The sequence below is a fragment of the Lichenostomus cassidix genome, chromosome 28 (assembly GCF_008360975.1).
Source record: "Lichenostomus cassidix isolate B80296 chromosome 28, HeHo_3.0, whole genome shotgun sequence".
Lineage (NCBI taxonomy): Eukaryota > Metazoa > Chordata > Aves > Passeriformes > Meliphagidae > Lichenostomus > Lichenostomus cassidix.
In genome coordinates this window covers 4356392-4378421 of record NC_139508.1, presented here as the reverse complement: position 1 = coordinate 4378421, position 22030 = coordinate 4356392, and the positions used below count along the sequence as shown (strand labels likewise).

At 50.1% G+C, this 22030-nt stretch overlaps 1 protein-coding gene across 1 annotated transcript; it reads right to left on the bottom strand.

Moving 5' to 3' along the window:
• Positions 1-2854: 2854 nt before the first annotated feature.
• On the bottom strand, positions 2855-20572 carry ZAP70 (zeta chain of T cell receptor associated protein kinase 70). The gene is made up of 13 exons (XM_085040237.1): positions 20477-20572; positions 18606-19035; positions 14390-14550; positions 13155-13293; positions 11423-11501; positions 10826-10866; positions 9559-9607; positions 8848-9028; positions 7432-7638; positions 6731-6923; positions 5646-5786; positions 4496-4608; positions 2855-3638 (listed from the first exon to the last, which is right to left on the bottom strand). The coding sequence occupies exons 2-13, from the start codon at positions 19005-19007 to the stop codon at positions 3515-3517; spliced, it is 1830 nt and encodes a 609-aa protein (XP_084896363.1). The 5' UTR covers positions 19008-19035; positions 20477-20572; the 3' UTR covers positions 2855-3514.
• Between the last annotated feature and the right edge of the window lie 1458 nt (positions 20573-22030).

Sequence of the window (22030 nt, the reverse complement as noted above, 5' to 3'; positions counted from 1 at the left end):
TCTCTATGATATTCAGGAGAAGACAGTGTAGGATCAGCGATTCACCTGAATTTCATGAAGAAATGTAAGATATTGAGGTGTATTTTCGGCAGGCCCAAAGCATTCTGGGCCTTCATGTTTGGCAGACATTTCCCTGCCGCCCAGGGAGGCAACAGCCCAGTGGGAGAAGGGAAAATAGCTTGGAAAAATCTCCTTTTCCATGGATTCAGTGAATTCCTCAGGGGTCTTAAGGAGAGGCCAGTGAGCCCTGAGCTGGTTTAGTCCCATTTTTCTGCTGGGACAAAACCTGAGAGGGATGGAAATGTTACTTTGTCCTTGTGTTGTGTGCAACTGATACCCAGGTGTGTCAGGGTGGATGACAGGGGTGGATTTTGTGCAATTTGTCTTTTTTGTCTTGTGTCATAATGTTATTTGTGGATTTGATTTAGGGAACTTTTTTTGCTCTTTTCTTTCTGTTTCGTTTAGTTGTTCTTTTGTTTTTGTTGCTGTAAGTGAAAATTACGTGTTGAATGTGGATTTTAATGATTTTCATTGAATTTCTGGTGATAAGTTGGGGGTCCTGGTGATAAGATAGGAGTCCTGGTGATAAGATAGGTGTGTTGATGATAAAATAGAGGTCCTGGTGATAAGATAGGTGTGTTGATGATAAAATAGAGGTCCTGGTGATAAGATAGGCTGGGATGAGCTAGATCAGGGTGGGGGATATGCTGAGGTGTCACAGTGATGATCAGATGGGCATCAGCACTTGGTCACGTTATACCTGTAGGTGCTCAGAAGGTGAAATCCATCCCTTCCCTTGCAATTTGGAGAGTGAAAAAATCAGAAGGACCAGAAAGATTTGGGTAAACCAGAGGGAGATGAGTGCAGGAATGAGGGGAGGAAGGAAAGAGAGGATTTGGGGAAGTTTCTGGGAGAGCAGCAGCAGCCACAGAGCTCCAAGGCTGTGCCCTCCACATCTGCTGCTTTTGTCAGTGCCAGAGCTCTTCTCCAAGCCCAGATCCCTGGGATCAGGCAGGGAAAGGGCTGAAGGTCCAGCAGGGAGTGAGGAGAGAGGCAGACTGGATAAATCCCTGCTGTGGGTGGGGGAGAGGAGCTGCAGGCCCTGTGGGACCTGGAGATGTTCCCACTGAGGGGTTGATCCCCTTCTGGAATGGCAGTGGGGATGCCCAGGGCCTGAATTCCAACAAAATTCCCCTCAGGGGTGACTGTTAGACCCTGAAAAAGGATCTGACACATCCCAAAAGCAGGAATCACAAGGACTGACAGAGCCCTGTGACCTCAGGTCCTGTTTGTCTCACTCCTTTTTTCCCCTTCCAGCATCTCCTGATGTTTTCCAATGGTCTGGGAACAGGCAGCTTCCAACCCAAACCATCCAGTCCAGGCAGAATCAACCCTTTCCCTTGGGTTTCTCCCAAGGGATTTATGTCCTGTCTGTCAGGGTGTGGATCCATACACTCAAAATCATCTGCAACAAAACCAGAAGTTTCTCTGGGAATACTTCTCTGGTGCTTTTCTTCCCTGTTTGGAAAAAAAAAAAAAAAGCAGCCTCCAGTTAACTGAAAATTTATTGCAAGAAACCATTTCAAACCAGAAAATGGATTTGTTTTGAAAGCAAAGTCTAAACAAAATGTTTTGGCAGTAGCTTTCAAGTAGAAAACATATTAAACTTCTTTTTTCCAGCTAAAGAGCTGCTTTCTCTGGGAGGAAAACATGACAGAGAGGAGAATTTTTTTCCTATCTCTGCCCTAGGTGACTGAACCAACAGGAACAAGGCAATTTCTCCTCTGGTACCTGTTTTCCTCTCTGCTGGGAGGGAAAATATATCCAGAGTTGCACATTCAGGACTAATGGGACTGAGGGAGAAAATGCCACATGAAGAGTTGGTGTCACTGGAGGCTTTAATCCAAGCGAGGAAAGGAACACTTGGATTTTATCAAACCTGGCCCTGTGACTGCTGGGACAGAGGTTAATTCAGATGTTAATAAAGTTAATTCCTGAAAAAAAACCCCTCATTTTCAGCCCCAATCTGCCTCTCACTGAGGCATTAGGCCGAGCACTGGCCCTGTTTGCTTTACCCAGGCCAAGGTGCTGGGGGAGCTGCTCTGTGGCTTTCACTGCCAGGAGATGGTGAGAGATAAATTCTGGTGCTCACTGCATCTCCCACCTCCTCCTTCCTCTGCTCCCCCAGCCTTCACAGCCTCTGCTCTCTGCAGCACAGAGTGACCCCCTGCACTGGGATCCACTGCACATCCAGCTGAGCAATTTGTTTGCAAGAAAACCTTCGAAACCCTCCAGCTCTGCAGCAAAACCAGCTCAAAGGTGGCTGGGCTGTGCAAGGAGAGCATCAAGGAGGGAAATCCTGGCCTAAAGTAGAGGGAAATTACATTTAATTTCTCGTCAACCTGTTGGAAATGATAGAACTCTTAAAATAAGCTTTAGTTAATGGTTTTAATTGTTTTAGTTAACTAATCATCAGCAATATATTAATTATAGACAATGTGCTATTCTTAAATTACTCTTAGCACTTAGCAAAGCAACTTTTGTGAGAACACAGCCTGGAAAAATGACTGAAACTGTAAATTTTGTTAAGGTAACCTCGATATGCTGCAATGAACATTCACTGCTTTGTCTGCTAAAAATGTCCAAAAAGGTGAGGAAGTTTTGGATTGGGGGCTGTGTGGAGGCTGGGAGTTTGTCAGCCCCATCCACACCCTGAGCTGGGAATAAAGCAATTTTCTGACGCTGAAAACACGGCGTTGGAGGGTTCTGTTCTCCTGAGGGATTTGGGGGTTTTGGCGCCGAGCCTGGAGCAGTTGCCAGCATTTCTCCAAGTTCAATGATCCAAGCCATGGGATGGTAGAAACATGGAATAGTTTATTTATAGTTTCAAGCTTGAAAAACAACATTTCACCAGCACAGAGGGGCCAGGTGGGATCCAGGAGCTGGATCGGTCCTGGAATTGTTTGGGAGGCACCTTGAGGGCTGGGTGACACCTGCCCTGTGCTGGCCAGGGCTGCAGGGGACAAACCAGTGGGACCAGTGCTGTCCCACTGCTCCTCCCCATCCCAGCAGCAAACCAGCTGCTCCTTGCCCTAATCCAATGGGAAAGGGACTCAGTGCCTCCCTGTCCTGTGTCCCACCCTATGCAAACCCCACCAGAAACATGCACTTGGTGGTTTCCTGGGATAGGATTGTTGGTTAGGAAAAATCCAGATTTTCTGGAGCCAACACAATTCATCCTTGGTGAGCCTGGGAGGCACAAAGCTCTGAGATCCTGGAACAGCTTTGGAATTGGGTGGGAAGGAGCTCTGGCACTCTCTGTGCTCCTGGGCTGGGTCAGGCTGGAGGTGCTGGGAGGTCCCTGGCTGTGGGGACACCACTGTCCCCCATGTCCTCAGTCCTGCAGCTGCTCGAGGAACAGAACCGGCATTTGAGAGATTAAAGCAAAACTTCACAAAGAGCCTTTCCAGGCCCCGTGCAGGACAGGTTTGGGTGGAGGAGAAGAGCAGAAATCTCAAGGAAGGGCTGCTTTGGCCTTGTCCCCTGGCCCTGGCCCGTTCTCGGGCTTGGCAGCGATGCTGTAGTAGTAGGAGCGAATGATGTTTTCCACAGCCGCGAATCCTGGACGTTCTTCCCACCTGCAAGGGCAGGAAGGAACAAATCATCATTGGAGAGGACAGCACTGGTGCAATGAGAGGACACAGAGAGCCTGGGGGAGAGCAGCAGCCCAGCTGTGCCAGGGCTCAGGGGGCAGCTGAGACTTTTCTGGGGTGGAGATGATGCTTTAGGATTTTAGGTTCTCTATTTTTCATGTATCTGTAATCCTGTGATTCTTTAGTGTATAACTCTAAACTCCATACAGGGTGCTAAGCTGCTGTTCTCTTTTTTAGACAAAACAATTCCTCTCTAAGCTCCAAACCCAAGGACACCTCACTGTCTGAGGCCCCAAGATATGTAAACAGCAGTGAATTGGGGGAGCAAACTTGGAGTAATTGACTTCATTAGCTGAAGCTGTAATTGGAGGATTAAAGCTCAATATGCAAATGGACAGAACTTATAAAGTAAGAAAAATTAGTGCCCTGCTGTCCATTTTGGGTGTAGCCCCTGGGTGGGCTGTGAGTGCCCTAAATGCACCTGAAGGCCTTCAATAAATATAACTGCTTTTTATTCTCTTAACTTTGGCCTCTGTTTTAGGTAAGCCCCTCCAGGCATCAGAGAGGTCAAAGACACTGAGACTTGGGGATCCTCCAGGACTGGCACTGGCAAGTGGGGGGGATCTGATCATAAAAATCCATCTTGGACTGGGGAATCATCACGAACAACAGCAGGAGACAGCGTTTGCTCTGTGTTGTCACCATGCACACAGTGTGGGGAAGATGTCCCTGCTCATGGCAGGGGGTTGGACTGCATGGGCTTTAAGGTCCTTTCCAACCCAAATTTCCAACCCCATTGTGGGATTTGGTGACTCCCAGGGAGGAGCTGAGCTGAGCCTCACTTGTAAGTCCAGCACTGCTGCATCAGGCTGTACATCTCAGCTGGGCACTCCTGGGGACAGTCCATGCGCTTGCCCTGCTCGATGAAGCTGATCACCTCGGGGCCCTTCATTTTCTGGGGTGGGAGCAAGCAAAGGATTAATGGGGTCAGAGCGGGCAGCAGGGTTAGAGGAGACAGCTTAGAGCTGGGCCTGGGGTGGAGCTTTGGTTCCACATACCTCACAGAGTCACTGTTCCAACCCCAGCACCCACAACTGGTGTCCCACGCTGTGGCCAGACCACCCTGCAGACCCCAACCCACAGACCCCATCCAGCCACCCTGCAGACCCCAACCCACAGACCCCATCCAGCCACCCTGCAGACCCCAACCCACAGACCCCATCCAGCCACCCTGCAGAGCTCAACCCACCTACCCTGCAGATCCCATCCCACACAGCCCAACCCACAGACCTCATCCCACCTTGCAGGTCCCATCCCACAGACCCCATCCCTCCCACCTTGCCAATTCCATCCCACCCACCCTGCAGACCCCATCCCACCATGTCTCCAGATCTCATCCCACCCTGCCTCCACACTCCATCCTGCCCATCCTGCACCCCATCCTTCCACCCAGCAGACCTCATCCCACTCACCCTATTCACCCCATCCTTCCTATCCTGCCAACTCTGCCTGCCCACCCCACCCCGCCCAAGCTCCAGACCCCATCCCTCCCATCCTGGAGATCCCATCCCTCCCACCCTCCAGACCCCACCTCACCCCACCCAAGCATAACCCCACCAGTTGATGAGAAGTGATTTTTCAGCTTTCAGGTGAGCAGAAGAACCAAAGAGAAGAAGGATCAGAAATGAGCTCAGCTTTGATTCAAACCCAAATTAATTCCGTTTGTTTGCTGCTTCTTCTCCCCTAAATGAATGCAAAGCTCCAGGATCCAACCTCATTTGTACCTTTCCCAAAACGGGCCTGGCTCCTTTCCCACGTGTCCAACAGTGGGAACACCCAGTGGGAACACCCACTCAGGGAATAGGAACTGCAGTTTCATTTTATCCGTTGTGGCTGTGACATCCATCAGTGACAGGGCCTGCTCTGCCTCACCTTGTAGGGCTCTGCCTCACCTTGTAGGGCTCTGCCTCACCTTGTAGGGCTCTGCCTCACCTTGTAGGGTTTCTGCCCGTAGCTGAAGGCCTCCCACATGGTCACACCATAGCTCCAGACGTCGCTCTTGCTGGAGAACTTGTGGAAGTTGATGCACTCGGGGGCATACCACTTCAGGGGCCACTTCCCTGCTGTCCTGGCCTGCAGGAGGGACATTGCCAGCCTGAGGCACAGAGCACTGGGAGCTGCACCTGAACTCTGCTCCAGCTTTGTGTCAGATCTCCCATTGCTGGAAAAATCACCTGGAATGGGAGCTCCAAAGCCCAGGCCAGGCCCTGCTGTGCTGCATGCCCATGGTGCCACCCTCCTCCTGCCCCTGCCCAGGGCTCTATTAAACCATGGAATCATGGAATGGTTTGGGTAGGAAGGAACCTTAAAGTTCATCCCATTCCACCCCTGCCATGGCCAGGGACATTTTCCACTATCCCAGATTGCTCCAAGCCCTGTCCAACCTGGCCTTGGACACTGCCAGGGATCCAGGGGCAGCCACAGCTGCTCTGGGAGTTCCATTCCAGGGCCTCACCACTCTCATGGGGAACAATTCTGTTCCTCATCCCATCCATCCCTGCCCTCTGGCAGTGGGAAACCATTCCCTGTGTCCTGTCCCTCCATCCCTTGTCCCCAGTGCCTCTCCAGCTCTCCTGGGGCTCCTTTAGGCCCTGGCAGGGGCTCTGAGGTCTCCCTGGAGCTTCTCTTCTCCAGGTGAACACCCCCAGCTCTCCCAGACTGGCTCCAGAGCAGAGGAGCTCCAGCCTTGGGGACAATTCAGTGGCCTTGTCTGGGCTCATGCCCACAGGTCCATGTCTCTCTTGTGCTGGGGACCCCAGAGCTGGGGACACACAATTCCAGGTAAGGTCTCTCCCTCAGCTGTGCCCTGCTGGGAAGATTAACCCTGGCTCCTCTCATCCCCCTGGCTGCCTCTGCAGCCTCCTTGTCACCAGAGCTCTGCAAAACCCCTTTTGATGTCCCAGCAGTGAGGCAGAGCTTGGTGGTGCTGTGCAGAGGGGTCCATGAGGAGATCAGACCCTCAAGTCTCTGGTGGTCTCAGCCCCCAACCAGGGGCTCCAGCCCCTTGGCTGTCTCACCTTGTAGTAGCTGTCATCAGCCCCCAGAGCCTTGGAGAGGCCGAAGTCACTGATCTTGGCGTAGTGCTGGTTCACCAGCAGGACGTTCCTGGCCGCCAGGTCCCTGTGCACGAAGTTCTTCTCCTCCAGGTACTTCATCCCCATGGCCACCTGGTGCATCAGCTCCACAATGTTGCTCGTGGTGATCTCGTCCCTGGGGGAGGTGAAAGGAGAATGCAGTAATGAAGGACCTGCCATGGTTATCTCTGATTTTCCAGCTGCCAGGGAGAATGAACATGGAAAACTCTACTCCAGAAGCATCAGCCCTGATCCCTCACACAAAAAGATTTCTATTTCTGCTCTTTTCAGCTTTTCTGCACCTACAAGGGTGTGGCTAGCACAGGTCTTTCCCATGAGAACTTTCTCCTGTGTTTTATAAACAAAGATAAAGTTTGGATGTTGTTAAAACAGTGTCTCGAGATTTGGACAGTTCAGGCCTGGCCAATCAGGCCTAGGGGGAGGTTTCTGACTGACCAATCTGGGTGACCTCTGAAAAGTCTATATAAGTTGAAATCAAAATAATAAAGCACTCTTTTCTATGCCATGCTGAGAATCCGGGATTTCTTCTCTGCTAGCGGCTCAACAGCGACACAAGGGTGGGCTTTTGAAGCAGATTTTGGGGAGAAATACAGCAAATCAGCCCCATTTCGTTCACCACTCACTTCTTGGAAGCCAAGAACCTGTTGAGAGGCCCTCCAGAAGCCATCTCCATCACGAGCATCAGCGACTCGGCCTCGCACACCCCGATCATGCGCACGATGTAGGGATTGTCCAGCTGGTGCATGATCTGCGCTTCCTTCATCATCTCGTCCTTCACCGTCCGCTCGTTGTTGCTCTTCAGCACCTTGATGGCCACGTCGATCTGCTTCCTGCACAGAGGGACAGCTGTGGGATGGGCTGAGCATGGCTGGATTCAGGGATCACAGCCAGGAATGGGAATCCCAGAGCTCTGCACCATTCTGGTGTCCAAGTGATGCCTTAGGATTTTAGGTTCTGTATTTTTCATGTATCTGTAATCCTGTAATTCTCTAGTGTATAACTCTCTAGGCTCCATATAGGGTGCTAAGCTGCTGTTCTCTCATTTTTAGACAAAACAATTCCTCTCTAAGCTCCAAACTCAAGGACACCTTAGTGTCTCAGGCCCCAAGACATGTAAACAACAGTGAATTAACTGGGGGAGCAAACTTGAAGTAATTGACTTCATTACCTGAAGCTGTAATTGGAGGATTAAACCTCAATATGCAAATGGACAGAACTTATAAAGTATGAAAAACTCATGACCTGCTATCCATTTTGGGTGTAGCTCCTGGGTGGGCTGTGAGTGCCCTGAATGCACCTGATGGCCTTCAATAAATATAACTGCTTTTTATTCTCTTAACCTTGTCTAGCCTCTGTTTTAGGTAAGCCCATCAACCATCACAAATTGAGAGGTCACCTCACCCCTTAAAGTGTAGGTGAGAAGTTGCCATCCCTGGATTTGGAGATGCCTCCCCTCCCTCACTGAGATCTGGGCCAACAGTGCCACTTTTTCAGGAAACTGAGGCACAGGTAAGGTACCATCCTTATAGGCTCAGAGACCCAAGGGTGGTACAACTCTACAGTGTCACTGCTTTGGACTGAGGTGACCTCAGGAGTACAGAGTTGTTTCTCTGAGCCCAGCAAATCCCTTTGGAAGTGGCAGCTGGGAAACCCTACAAGGTGAGGCAGAACCTGGTGCAGGTTACATACCCAGGGCAATGCAGCTGTCAGTGAAAATCCATGGAAAGCCATGGAATCACAGCATTGTATCATAATATCATGGAATTGTTAAGTTTGAAAAAGACCTTCAAGATCATTAAGTCCAATCCTTGCCCAAACACCACCATCCCCACCAAACCCCATCCCAAATCTGCTCATTTTTTGAACACATCCAGGGGTGGTGACTCCACCACCACATCCATCATCCCTGACCTTCCAGAGCATCTCTCATCCACCCCACTGTCACCTTGGGGCCCATCTAGTGACAAACAGGACAGCTGGGGACACCTGGAGCCCATGCTGGCTCCCTCTCCTCCCCCTTCCCCAGCGCCCTCACTCACTTCCTCATTTTGTAAACTCCCTTCTTGACACAGCCGAAGTTTCCTGCTCCCAGCTCCACCTCATCGATCATCAGGTGGTCCCTCTTGAGGAAAAGTTTCTTGTCCTTCAGTTCCTCGGGGTCACTGTAGGGGCTCTCGTAGACACTGGTGTCCATGGGCAGCAGGCGGGATTTTCCTGCCCCTTCCCGAGAGGAACAGTTGGTTACAAACCTGCCCTTCCCCATCCTGCTCTCCATCTTGGACTGGGAAGGGTTTCTCTGCTCTTTTGGCCACTTCACCTTCAGCTCCAGCATTTCTCCTCCCTGCTGGGCATCTCCCTTCCTTTCACAACCCATGGCTTCTCCCAGTTCTGGCTGCTGAAGGAGCCAGGATGGGGACAGGGGTCTGAGCATTCCCATTCCACCCATCCTGGAGGGGTCTGAGCTTTCCCACTCTACATATCAGCCCTGAGAAGGGCTTTACCCTACTGAAATTCAGCTGAATACACTGATTAGTGGAAAATGGAGATAGGACAGGGCTTAATTCCTGGGTAAAACAAGGAGTGGGACAGGGCTTGGCTTCCTGGGAGCCAGGTGTTGGCTCAGGACCCCAAAATGTCTGGGTGCTTTTGTAAGAAAGGGGCTTTGTGGCAGAGCTCCAGGGAACCCCCGAGCTCCTGGGCCATCCCCAGTCCTGTCCCTGGGAGGAGCAGAGGGCTCTGGAGGTGCTCACCTACAGGCTCTGGGGTGTATCCATCTGCATTGAGGGGGCCCAGGTTCCTCTGGAAAAGAAATGGGGATAAAGTGGGTAAGGAGAAAGTGCTTCAGTTGGAAATGGAGTGAAAGGGACAAGAGAGACTCAGGATATTCTGGGGTTCTGTGACTCTGGCTCTCCAAGCTGTGCTGGGTGACTGTGCCACCCTGTGACTCCGTGCTCTGACACAGCCCTGCTGGTGATTCTTCTGAAAGGCCCTGAGGTGGGCTGGGACTGGAGGGGTCTGGAGCCAACATTCCTGTTCCAGCCCTGGCTGCAGCTCCCCCAGGGCAGGGATTGAGCCCCGGGGGGATCCAGGTTATCCTGGGCACAGCATCCTCCTCCCGGGGCTGTGCAGTGAGGTGATGAGGGCTCTGTCCCCTCTGCTTTCCCCATCCCAGCCAGGTCTCCACAGTTTGCTGTGAGCCAGGAGGGGAACCCTGGGGGCAGCTCAGCTCTCAGCCAGCACATCGAGAGTGGCCCAGGTGTGACACTGTGAAGCCACTGTCCCCTGAAGAGAGAGTGACAGGGTGGCATAGTCGTCCAGCACAGCTTGGAATGGCAGTTACAGAATCCCAGAATATCCAGAGCTGGAAGGACTCACAAGGATCATCCAGTCCAACCCCTGCCCCAACAATCCCCCCCTGGGCATCCCTGGCAGCATTGTCCAAACCCTCCTGGAGCTCTGGCAGCCTTGGGGCAGGGACCATTCCCTGGGGAGCCTGGGCAGTGCCCCAGCAGCCTCGAGGCCCTTGTGGGTTGTGAAAGTGCCCTGAGTGCCCAGACCTCCCTCAGCCCCCCTGGGATCCCACACCCCCTGGTTCCAGCACAGCTCAGCTCTCAGTGCCAGCACAGCCATTCCCTGGAGCACAGTGAGCACAAAGCCCTGGCCAGGGGCCAGCAGGAACAGCAGAGCTGAGCATTCCCAGAATCCCAGCACGGCTCTTCACTCCTGCCTGGCCAGGGGGACAGGGATGGAGCTCCCCAAGGACAGACCCACATGGGGCAAGGGGCTCAGGATGAATGGAAACCCTTCTGAGCTCTTCCAGCAGCTGTGCTCAGCCATTCCCATCCCATCCGAGCTGGAAAGGGAACAACATCCCAGCTGGGCTCCATATCCAGCGCAGTTCCCGAGCTTTTAGACAAAAGCAGGGTTTGGAGAGGAGGGTTTGAGCAGCCAAGCTTGGAATGCAGCAACATGAAACCCACTGAGATCCCAATAAAACAGAGTCTGCCCCAAACTTACGCTCACGGAGGGGTGGGTGGGTGGAGCTGGTGCTGCAGAGGCTGCGAATCAGGAGAGAGGAATTATTATCAGGAGTTTGTTATCAAGAGTTTGTTAGGAAGAGTTCATTATCAAGGGTTTGCCCCAAGCAGGGTCAGAGCATCAGTCCCTGAAGTACCCTGTGGATCTGATCCCATCCCCTCCACCCCAAAGGAAAGTTTCCACAGCTTTAGCCTAAAAAACAGGTGTGGAAACGTGTCTGGATGTGGCTGTTATTCCCAAGTTTTCTGAGGGAAAGTGCCACCACTGGCACACCCCGTGGGTCCTGGAGCTCTGAGGTGACATTGTGACACTGGGCCAGCACAAAGTGCCCCAGGGCTTTGGGTGTTTAGAGACCCAGCAGGGCTCAGCCTTCCAGGACATGGATTTTCCTGCTGGCTAAAAAGCAGGAATGCTCCAAATCCATCTGTTCACTGATTCCCATCTGCTCCTGCCTTTGGGCCACCTCAGGCCAGGCCTGGAGGTGACAGTGACACCACGGGAGACTGATCCACCAAGGCTGGGCACAGGAAGGGGAATTTGGGGCGTTTGGGGTGGCACTGGGAGGTGTTAGCTCACCTGGCATGTTGGGGTTGGGGCAGGCTTCCTTCAGGTAGAAAATCAGCCCATCTGGTTTGAGTTTTAAGTACTCCACCAGCTGGGAGGAAAAAGAGATTATTGTGAGGAGAATTCTTTTTTTTTTTTTACTATTGAAGGCAATTTTTGTGGCTTAGGGCAATGATTCCTCTCAGATTTATGGCAGGCAGGGACTGGACTGTTTCTGTGCTCTGTTTGTGCACTCAGGGATGTCCCAGGGTGTGATTGCATCCCTGGATATCTGCCAGAGCTGGGAAGAACTTGGGAAATTCGATAAGGCCCAAAGAAAGACAGAATCACCAGCATAAGCAGGGCATTCTCTGTGCAGTGTTATTGTCCCAGCCAGGGAGGGTTTTAGGTCCTGAAATGTGGGATAAACCCTGAGAGAAACCTTATCCTGTCCCAGAGGAGCTCCAGGGTTTTTTCCTGCGGATCCCAGGCTGTTTTTCATGGCAGCACCACTGGATCCAGAACTGACTCAGGCTGGGGACTCATTTCAGCACCCAACCCCAGGGACACGAGCTTTGCCCTTCCCCTCCTGCCTGGCTCTGATTTCAGCTGCAATCAGGAGCCTGGCATGGTTCTGTCACCATAAAAACGCCCCAAAATCTTTGTTTGCAATAAAATTCTGCAGGAAAACAGCTCTGGGAATTCAGAAAATTCAGCAAAATGGAGTTGCCATCCCTCAGACAGCCCTGCCAGGAGGAAGCTCCAGCATCCACTCCCTGGATGATTTTAATAAATATTTTAATTTTAAACAAATTGTTTTGATTAATTAATCCCAACCAATCTAGAGATTAATTACAAATTGTGGGTTATTCTTCAATTACTCTCAGCCAGCAAGGAGCAAATTTGCCATGAGCTACTTTTGTAGGAGCACAGCTTGGGAAAATTGCTGGAATTTCAAGTTTTGATAAACTGGCTCTGATATGCTCCAATGAACAAAGCCTGCGAGAGGAAGATGGATTAAGGCTGGACATCTGGAATGCAGAATTTATGGACCACAAGGCCACTTTGCAGAAACCAGAAGATAAAGAAGAGACTAAAAAAGATTCAGTTCAGGCGTCGGAAAATCCCTACTGAAAGAAAAAAAGACTAAAAAGATTAAAAATATGGACTAATTAGCACAAGAAGAGAGAAATTAATAACCAGTAGAGGATAGAATAGCAATTAATGAAAGAGAATTAGCACAGAATCACAGAATATTCTGAGCTGGAAACCGTGCTGGGACCCATGAGGATTATTGGTGATGATTATGAATTATTAACAGGGATCCAAACTACAACTTCAGTCTTATGATGTCACTTAGAACCAAGGAACATTAATTTCTTTGTTTTTATAAATAAGTTTGAATATATAACTAGAAATGTATAAATATAAATATATAAATATAAACATGCAAATACGTGACAAAGTTGTGGATCAGGGTCTGGAACATTAATTTCTTTGTTTTTATAAATAAGTTTAAATATATAAATATAAATGTATAAATATATAAATATAAACATACAAATAGGTGACAAAGTTTTGGATCAGGGTCTGTGTGGAGGCTGGAATTTTGCCAGCCCCACATATAAACCCTGGGCAGGAATAAAATAATTCCTGATTCGCTGACACTAAAAAGATGATGTCAGGGAAGTTTATTATCCCGAGGATTTTGGGGGATTTGGTATGGAAAAGATGCCTTCATTTCTGAGGACACCCAGCTCAGTACCTGCCAGAGGGTGTCAAATTTGGTCCCCTCAGGGATGGAATATTTCCCAGATTTATCGTGGTCCACCCGGTAGTGATACACAGTCTTGCCATAGACGAGGGACAGGGCGTAGGAACGATTCTCCTTCTTTTCTCTCAGCCTGGCAGGAGGGAAAATTAGGAATAAATTATTAAAAGCAGCTCTTGGTGTTACTCTGAGGACTGTCACGGTGTCAGTGGTGGCTGGGCTCACAGAAAGGTGTCCCTGCATCAAATGCATGAATTATAGATATTCCAGTCCAAAATCAAATGCAAGAGCTGGAGCTGTTCATGAATTTAAATTACTGATCTGATCCACTGCCTGCTGCCTCAGGCAATAAAATCCTCCATTAAGGCAAAAAGCCCCACACAAGCCAAAACTCCACTCCAAAGATTCAGAAAGATCTGAGCAAAAGTCTAATGCTGATTTCATAGGAATTGTCACCTTCCTCAGAAGAGGCTGAGGAGGAACCCTTCACCTGCAGTGTTCTGCCCTTCTCACAGAACCACAGAATCCCCAAATGGTTTGGGTTGGAAAAGACCTTAATGATCACCCAGTTCCAGTTCCTTCCACCATCCCAAGCTGCTCCAAGCCCTGTCCAGCCTGGTTTTGGACACTTCCAGGGATCCAGGGGCAGCCACAGCTGCTCTGGGAAATCCATTCCAGGGCCTCACCACCCTCACAGGGAAGAATTTTTTCCTGATATCCCATCTAAACCTACTCTCAGTTTAAACCCATTCCCCTCATCCTATCACTCTAGCTCCTGAGGATCTGGTCTCCAGCTAATTCTCTCTTTCCCCAACTCATCAAGGAGATAATTAAATTCAATTAAGGCTGTCTCACCTGGGCAGAGATGCAGGGCAAAGCTTTCTCCTGTGTTTCCTGAACCTTACATTGCCAAGGTGTCAGTGTTTAATCGCTTCTCCCTCTGAACTTTCTACCCCTCATCGTCCTCAGGGCCCTCACAGCCCTCAGCAGCCACACTTCACGAGGAGATTTCAATATGAGGAACAAATAAAACTCAAAATTGGCTCTTCAGAGAGGGCAGACACTGGACAAGAACAGGTTTGAAGCTCAGCCCATCTTGGAAAGATCTGTAACCACTCTGAGCACATTCAGCTAAACCTCATGTGAAACCATTCACAGCAGGGCAGTGGAGGTGGGAAAATGGTCACAATCCAGGGATCCCAGTGTGTGCCAGGGGTTTGGATACTCACAGGAATTTCCCATCAGGCTGTGCCCCCGAGTAGAGCCTCCGTTCTGCCTCCTCGCGGCTGATGTTGCCATGGTACCAGGGCATCTTCTCGTGGGCTGTGGTGGCCACCAGCTTCTCCACCTGGGGGGCCTGGCTGATGATGGCCTGTTCCAGGGCATCCCCCTGGGAAAGAGGGGAAAAGAGACCTCCTTCCATCCTCTGCACTTCTCATTTGGGGCAGAAGACACAGGAAACTTGGAAAATCTCATAATTAATTGAAACCTAAGAGTGGTTGAATTGTCTTCTGCTGCAGAGCAGAATTCCTGGCTTATTTAAATTGACCCAATCTCTTAAATTCAGCTGAAGTCAACTGACTTAGGTGAGGGAAGAGGAAAGGCACCACATTCACGTGGGGAATCTTAATGTTGGGCTTGTGGGGTGTCATTCAGCCTTGTGCTCCTGGTTGGTGGCAAGTTGGATCTGAGTCCCCAGTGAGTGCTGGCAGCCCAAAGGGTCACTGTGTCCTGGGGGCACCAGGCCAGGGAGGGATTGTCCTGCTCTGCTCTGCACTGGGGCAGCCTCACCTTGAGAGCTGGGGGCACTTTGGGCACCACAAGATCAGAAGGATCTAAAGCTGTTAGAGAGTGTCCAAGGGAGGGACATAGAGCTGGGGAAGGGTCTGAGGAGTGGCTGAGGGCACTTGGCTTGTTCAGCTGGAGCAGAGGAGACTGAGGGGAGACTCCTCGGGGGCTGCAGCTCCTCCCGAGGGGAGCCGGAGGGGCAGGGGCTGAGCTCTGCTCTGGGACAGGGACAGGAGCCCAGGGAATGGCTGGAGCTGGGTCAGGGTTGGGATGATCTCAGGGAAAGGTTCTTCCCCCAGAGGCTGCTGGGGCACTGCCCAGGCTCCCCAGGGAATGGTCCCTGCCCCAAGGCTGCCAGAGCTCCAGGAGTGTTTGGACAATGCTGCCAGGGATGCCCAGGGTGGGATTGTTGGGTGTCTGGGCAGGGCTTGGACAGCAGTGGGACAGGATGGTCCTTGTGGGTCCTTCCAGCTCAGGATATTCCATAACTCCATGATTTTCTTCAGAGTAGAACCTTTCTGGTTCTTCTGCCCTTCTGGCTGCTCACCACCCACAGATAGCACGATATGGCAAGGTCAGTGCACTCTGGAAATCCTGGGGGAGACCCTGAATTCCTTCCCCCGGGCTCACTCCGGTGTTAAACCGTTACTGTCCCTTTGCCAGGAGGTGGCGATGTCCTTTGTGTTATCTGCTGGTGGCCACAGATCTGCACCGGGGGAAAACCCTACGGAATCCCCAGTTCTGGGAGAGAGTTCTGGTCCTAAATATCTCATTTTAATACAGAATAGCTCATTCAGCTATAGAAACCCTACAGAACACCTCATTCATGGGGAAACCCTACAGAACACCTCATTCATGAAGAAACCCTGTAGAACACTTTGTTCATTGGGAAACCCCATAGAAGACTTCATTCATGGGGAAACCCTACAAAACACCTCATTTTGTCAAACACATTTGGTGTAAATAGACCAAACTTAGAGAGATTTTGTAGAAAGGCTCCGTCAGGAGAATGCCTGAGCCATATTTCTCTGAGGACTTAAACCAAAATATAGAATCCCAGAATGATTTAGGCTGGAAAAGACCTCCAAGGTCATCAAGTCCAACCTGTGCCTGATCCCCACCTTGTCACCAGCCCTTAGTCCCACGTCCAGGAGTTCCTTGGACACCTCCAGGGATGAGGACTCCAATCCTCCCTGGGCAGCTCCTTCCAATGAAGTAACAAAATGACTCTTGGAAGTGTCTGAGGAGCAAAGGTGGCAGTGGGCAGAGAGAAATTAATTCCTTGGCTGCCAGTGGGACCATTTAGAGTTCTGATTTATGCATGTATTATAGATATTCCAGTCTGTAATAAAATGCAGGAAGCTGTTTGGGGCTATATTTTACATTTAAATCAAACACAGACCTGAGCCAGCACCCCCTGCCTCGGGCTCATGGGTAAAACCTTCACTGGCAAAAAAAATCCTCCACAGAGGCAAAAATTCCACTCCAAAGAGTGCCAAAGACCTGAGCAAAAGTCTAAGTCTGGTTTCATTGGAGGCACAGACACCTGACATGGAGAGATATTCCCAGAAATCACGGAATGTCCCAAGTTGGAAGGAACCCACCAGGATTGTTGAGCCCAATTCTTAAATGAAGCACCCATATGGCGATGGAACCCAGGACCTTGGCATCATCAACACCATGCTCTGGCCAACTGTGCCAATCCCAGGATTGGGATGGATCTGCCATGGAGAATCTGCCACCAGCTGTGCCAGGGACACCTCCATGGCATGGGGATCATGTCTTTGTGTGCCTCTGGAGCTCTGTGGTTAGGTGTTGGGATGGGTTTGTTGGGGTTTGGGATGAGTTGGTTTAGTTCTGGGATGGCTTTGCTGGGGTTTGGGATGAGTTGGTTTAGTTCTGGGATGGCTTTGCTGGGGTTTGGGATGAGTTGGTTTAGTTCTGGGAGGGGTTTGTTGGGGTTTGGAATGAGTTGGTTTAGTTCTGGGATGGGTCTGTTGGGGTTTGGGATGAGTTGGTTTAGTTTGGGATGGGTTTGCTGGGGTTTGGGATAGGTTGGTTTAGTTTGGGATTGGTTTGTTGGGGTTTGGGATGGGTCTGTTGGTGTTTGGGATGGGTTTGTTGGGTTTTGGGATGAGTCACTGGGTCTTGTGATGGCTTGTTGAGTTTGGGATGAGTTGGTTTAGTTCTGGGATGGGTTTATTAGGGTTTGGGATGGGTTTGTTGATGTTTGGTGTCGGGTTTGTTGGGGTTTGGGATGGGTTTGTTGGGGGTTTGGGATGGGTTTGTTTAGTTCTGGGATGGGCTTGTTAAGGTTTGGGGATGTGTTTGTTGAGGTTTGGCATTGGGTTTATTGGGGTTTGGGATGAGTTTGTTGGGGTTTGGGATCAGAGCTCTGGTCTAAGGCAGGGAACATCCCATGGGCTGGAGAGAACACTTGGGGCAAGGCTTGCACAGTGAGCTCCAGCTGTTCCAAGGAGAGCTCTGAAGGCTTGGGAAGATGTTCAGACCAGTTTGTGGAGAAGAAACTGGGAAGGAGCAGAACTCAGACCTCTGTTAATGCCAGCACCCTCCAAGGACACTGGAATTGGGATACTTGTGTCTGTCTGCCCCTCTGGATATTCCTGAAATATTGGTGTCAGCTGGAGTTGGGACAAAGAACCACATTCAGTTCAATTTCCTGTGCCTGTCATTGCAGAATTTTAGGAAAAAAATATTATTCTTTAGGGAAAATGCTGTTCTTTTCATTCTGATTTACCAGGGGCTGCCAGGCCTGGGATAGATAAATAAATACCCGGGACAAATAAATGTCCAGGGATCTTTTCAGAGGAAATAAGGAACTGATATCCTTTTCGTAAGGAAAGGGAGCTTGATCTGCTGTGCTGCTGATGCCTAATAACTTTGGGGTTTTTTTTTTCTCTTCATGTATCTGTAACTTGGTGTAGTTCTGTGCTCTTACAGAATGCTGAAAACCTCTGTTCCCAACACATTTAACCAAAACAAAGCTCTCTGGATAGAGATTCAAGGACACATTTGTTACCCTAGGGCCTGAAATATTTAAACAATGGTGGAAAGGGGGAAGCAGGGCCTGGGGCAGTCAGTATCATCGCCTGAAGGTGTGATTGGAGAATTAGGGACCAACATGCTAATAGGACAGAACTTATAAAATGTGAAGAGCTCGTGACCCAGAGTCCATTTTGGGTGTTGTCCACGAGGGAGACTTTGCTTGCCCGAGTGTACCTTGAAGGCCTTGAATAAATTTGTCTGGTTTTTATACACCTAATTGTTCTGGCCTCTGTTTTCAGGTAGCCTGTTCCAGGCACCACTGCAAGAGGGGCATGACAGCACCATGGAGTCACAGCTTCCCACCTGTGGTTAGCACAGGTTTTTCCATGAGAACTTTCTCCTGTGTTTTATAAACAAAGATAAAGTTTGGATGTTGTTGAAACAGTGTCTCGAGATTTGGACAGTTCAGGCCTGCCCAGTCAGGCCTAGGGGGAGGTTTCTTGCTGACCAATCTGGGTGACCTCTGAAAAGCCTATAGAAACTGAAATCAAAATAATAAAGCTCTTTTTTCTTGCCACACTGAGAAGCAGGGTTCTTTCTCTGCTAGCAGCTCAACAGCACCACCCACCCACACTCGGGACCACCCAGTACCTCCAGTTTCCAGGTCTGCCGCACGTATTCCCGCACCATGTTGTCCCTCATGCTGTCAAACACACCCGGCTGGGGCTCCACCCCGCTGGGGCGATTGCAGGGCTTGCGCAGAGGGCAGCAGAGCCCATCGGCATCCTTGGAGTAAAACTCGCAGAGCTCCTCGGGGCCGCAGTGCGCCTTGCCGCCCAGGATGGCGTAGGTGCCGTTGAGCTGGCGCTCGATGGGGTAGTGGTAGAACTGCAGGTTGCACACCATGGACAACACGTAGCCCCCCAGGCTGCGCAGGCACTGCCGCAGCAGGAACAGCCCATCGGCCATCCCCGCCAGCTTCAGGTGCTCCTCGGCCTCGGAGCGAGCAATGCTGCCGTAGTAGAAGGGCAGGTGGGCGGCGGCGTCCGGCATTTCCTGGCGCTCGACTTGATGGGCTTACCTAAAACAGAGGATAGACAAAGTTAAGAGAATAAAAGCAGTTCTATTTATTGAAGGCCTTCAGGTGCATTTAGGGCAATCACAGCCCACCCAGGAGCTACACCCAAAATGGACAGCAGGTCATGAGTTTTTCATACTTTATAAGTTCTGTCCATTTGCATATCGAGGTTTAATCCTCCAGTTACAACTTCAGCTAATGAAGTCAATTACTCCAAGTTTGCTCCCCCAATTAATTCACTGCTGTTTACATATCTTGGGGCTCTGAGACAGTGAGGTGTCCTTGAGTTTCAGCCTTAGAGAGGAATTTTTTTGTCTAAAAATGCAGAGAACAGCAGCTTAGCACCCTATATGGAGCCTAGAGTTATACACTAAAGAATCACAGGATTACAAATACATGAAGAATATGGAAGCTAAAATCCTAAGGCATCATCCCAGGATGGCTCACACGCTGCTGGGGCTCAGCCTGGAAGGGGAAATTCATCGCCGAAGCATCGTTTCACAGAATGGTTTGGTTGGGATTCAGACTTCCCCATCTAGAGGTTCTCCTGCTGTCTCTCTGTGGGGTCGTTTCAAACTCACAACATCTCACAGCTCCCCCTGAGCTGGAAGGTGTCAATAAAAACCCACCTGATCTTGATTTAAAGATCCCAGGCAATGGAGAATCCATCCCATCTTGGTTTAAAGATCCCAAGCAACAGAGAATCCACCTGATATTGATCTAAGGATTCCAATCAATAGAGAATCCATCCCATCTTGATTTAAGGATTCCAATCAATAGAGAATCCATCCCATCTTGTTTTAAAGATTGCAAGCAATAGAGAATTCCCCAAATCCTAGTGAATTCCTCCAGTGGTTAATTACCTCACAATTAAAAATGTGCTCCTTACATCTATCCAGATGTTTTTGGCCTTGACTTCCTACCATTTTCTCTCCAGCCCTGTTCACTGGAGCTGGAAAGCGTAAATAAAAACCCACCTGATCTTGATTTAAAGATTCCAAGCCACAGAGAATCCCTCTGATCTTGATTTAAAGATCCCAAGCAATAGAGAATTCCTCAAATCCTACACTGAATTCCTCCAGTGGCTAATTACCTTCGACATTAAAAATGTGCTCCTTACATCCATCCTGATGTTTTTCGCCTGGACTTCCTACCATTTTCTCTCCAGCCCTGTTCACAATCAAAGGAAATTCTTTGCCCTCTCTGAATAAATGAGTTTTGCCATGGAGGTCTAGAAGGCCAAAACCATAAATGCATTAAGATTAAAACACGAGGTGGCTATGAAATGTCTAAAACAACATTTAGATAAACAATTGCGCCAAGCACAGCGAAAGAGAAACCCAAGCGCTTCTGGGCAGACATCGACCATCAGTCAGCGGGAACGAGAAGAAACCTTCCTTGAATTGTTTTTTAAACAATCTATGGAATTTTTTCCCCACAATACCTGGCTCGGGCTGGTTCCTGATGCTCTGATCCCATTGGCAGGGAGGGCACTTCATGAACAGAGTCCCTGCAGAGCCCCTTGCGCCGCAGAGCTCTGGGCTTGTCTCTCTACAGGTTTGTATCTCTATCTTGAATCATCTGAAATCCCACCCAGAGGGTGTTGACTGAGCCCAATTTGCTGTAATCAATGGAAACATTCTCATACCCAAAGGGTCTCATTTGTTCCCTGCAGCCTGAACTTTGGGGTTTCTCCCACGCAGATGATGATCCCAAAAAAATCAGAGAGATTTTCTCCCTCTGTGCCTCCTGCAAACACCTCGCTGATGTACAGAGTCAAGAAACCACCACATTTTGGGGCAGCACGCTGGGTATTTGCCCTGATTCTCCCCAGTTTGACTCTTATTTCTGGACATGGTGGGAGAAATCTCTTCCCCAAGGGCTGAGCCCCTTGCTGTGGTCTCTCCTCCCAGGCAGTGACCAGAGCTGAGCCTGGGCTGGTGGTCAGCACTGCCTTGGCTCCCCCAGCCTGAGTGCTCCAAGGGAAATCTGGGAAGAGCTGCCATGGAGTGCATAAATAACAGTTAAACATTAATTCAGGACAGTTAGAAGAATGCAGCCAGGTCAAGGCAAAGTGAAGTTTTTCAGGTTTTTCCTTTGAACTAAGAAACATTGCAAGTTAAATCAAAATTATTGCAAGCTTTCTGTTATTGAAGATTTTTTAAAAGCCCCAAATACGTGCCCAAGCCCCAGGAATCAGCTCCTCACTTCATCCTCTTGCCCAGGGCTCCTTCCCCCCCTTGGGATCACCAGAGCTGGGAAGGGCTGGGCTGGATCTCTCTGTTGGACAGGGCTTGGGAGGAACCATCCTGCTGTGTGCAGCCTGCCCTGCTCAGCCCTGCAAGGAGCTGCATTTATGGCAACCAGAGCTGCATTTATGGCAACCAGAGCTGCATTGATGGCAACCAGAGCTGGACTGATGGCAACCAGAGTTGGATTGATGGCAACCACAGCCTTCTCTGCCAATTTGTTGTCCCCCTGAAGCCCCAAAATGGCCCTGATGAGAACAGGAAGGGAGAGCAGAGAGGAGGCGTCTCAGCCAGGGCAGGAAACCACAACAGGAAGTGTTCGTAGCTCCCAGCTGGGGTGAGGGACCAGCAGAAACCGTCCCAGGCACAGCTCAAATCACCCAAATTGAGAAGGCCTGTCACCAAATTCATCAAACGGAGCCAAGAGGGTCTTGGCAGAGCTGCAATTCCAAGACATGGAGGTGGATGGGAACACCTTGAGGCTCAAAACCAAACTGGGGTCATTTGGGACCAAAGCAAAGCATCCTAAGGCTGTGATGCCTCCAGGAAACAAAGCCCAGATGTTTCCAGAGCTGCTGCCCCAAGCTCAGCTCCTGAGAGCAGATCCTGCCAGGGCTGCCCAGCCTCAGGCTGGTCCTGGGGGATGGCAGGAAATTGGGCTGCAGGAAGTGAGGAGCTAGGGTTGGGTTTAGCTGCAATCAGGTTCATGAGTCAGGGGAACAGGAAGGGCTGAGTGGGCAGGGGGAGGT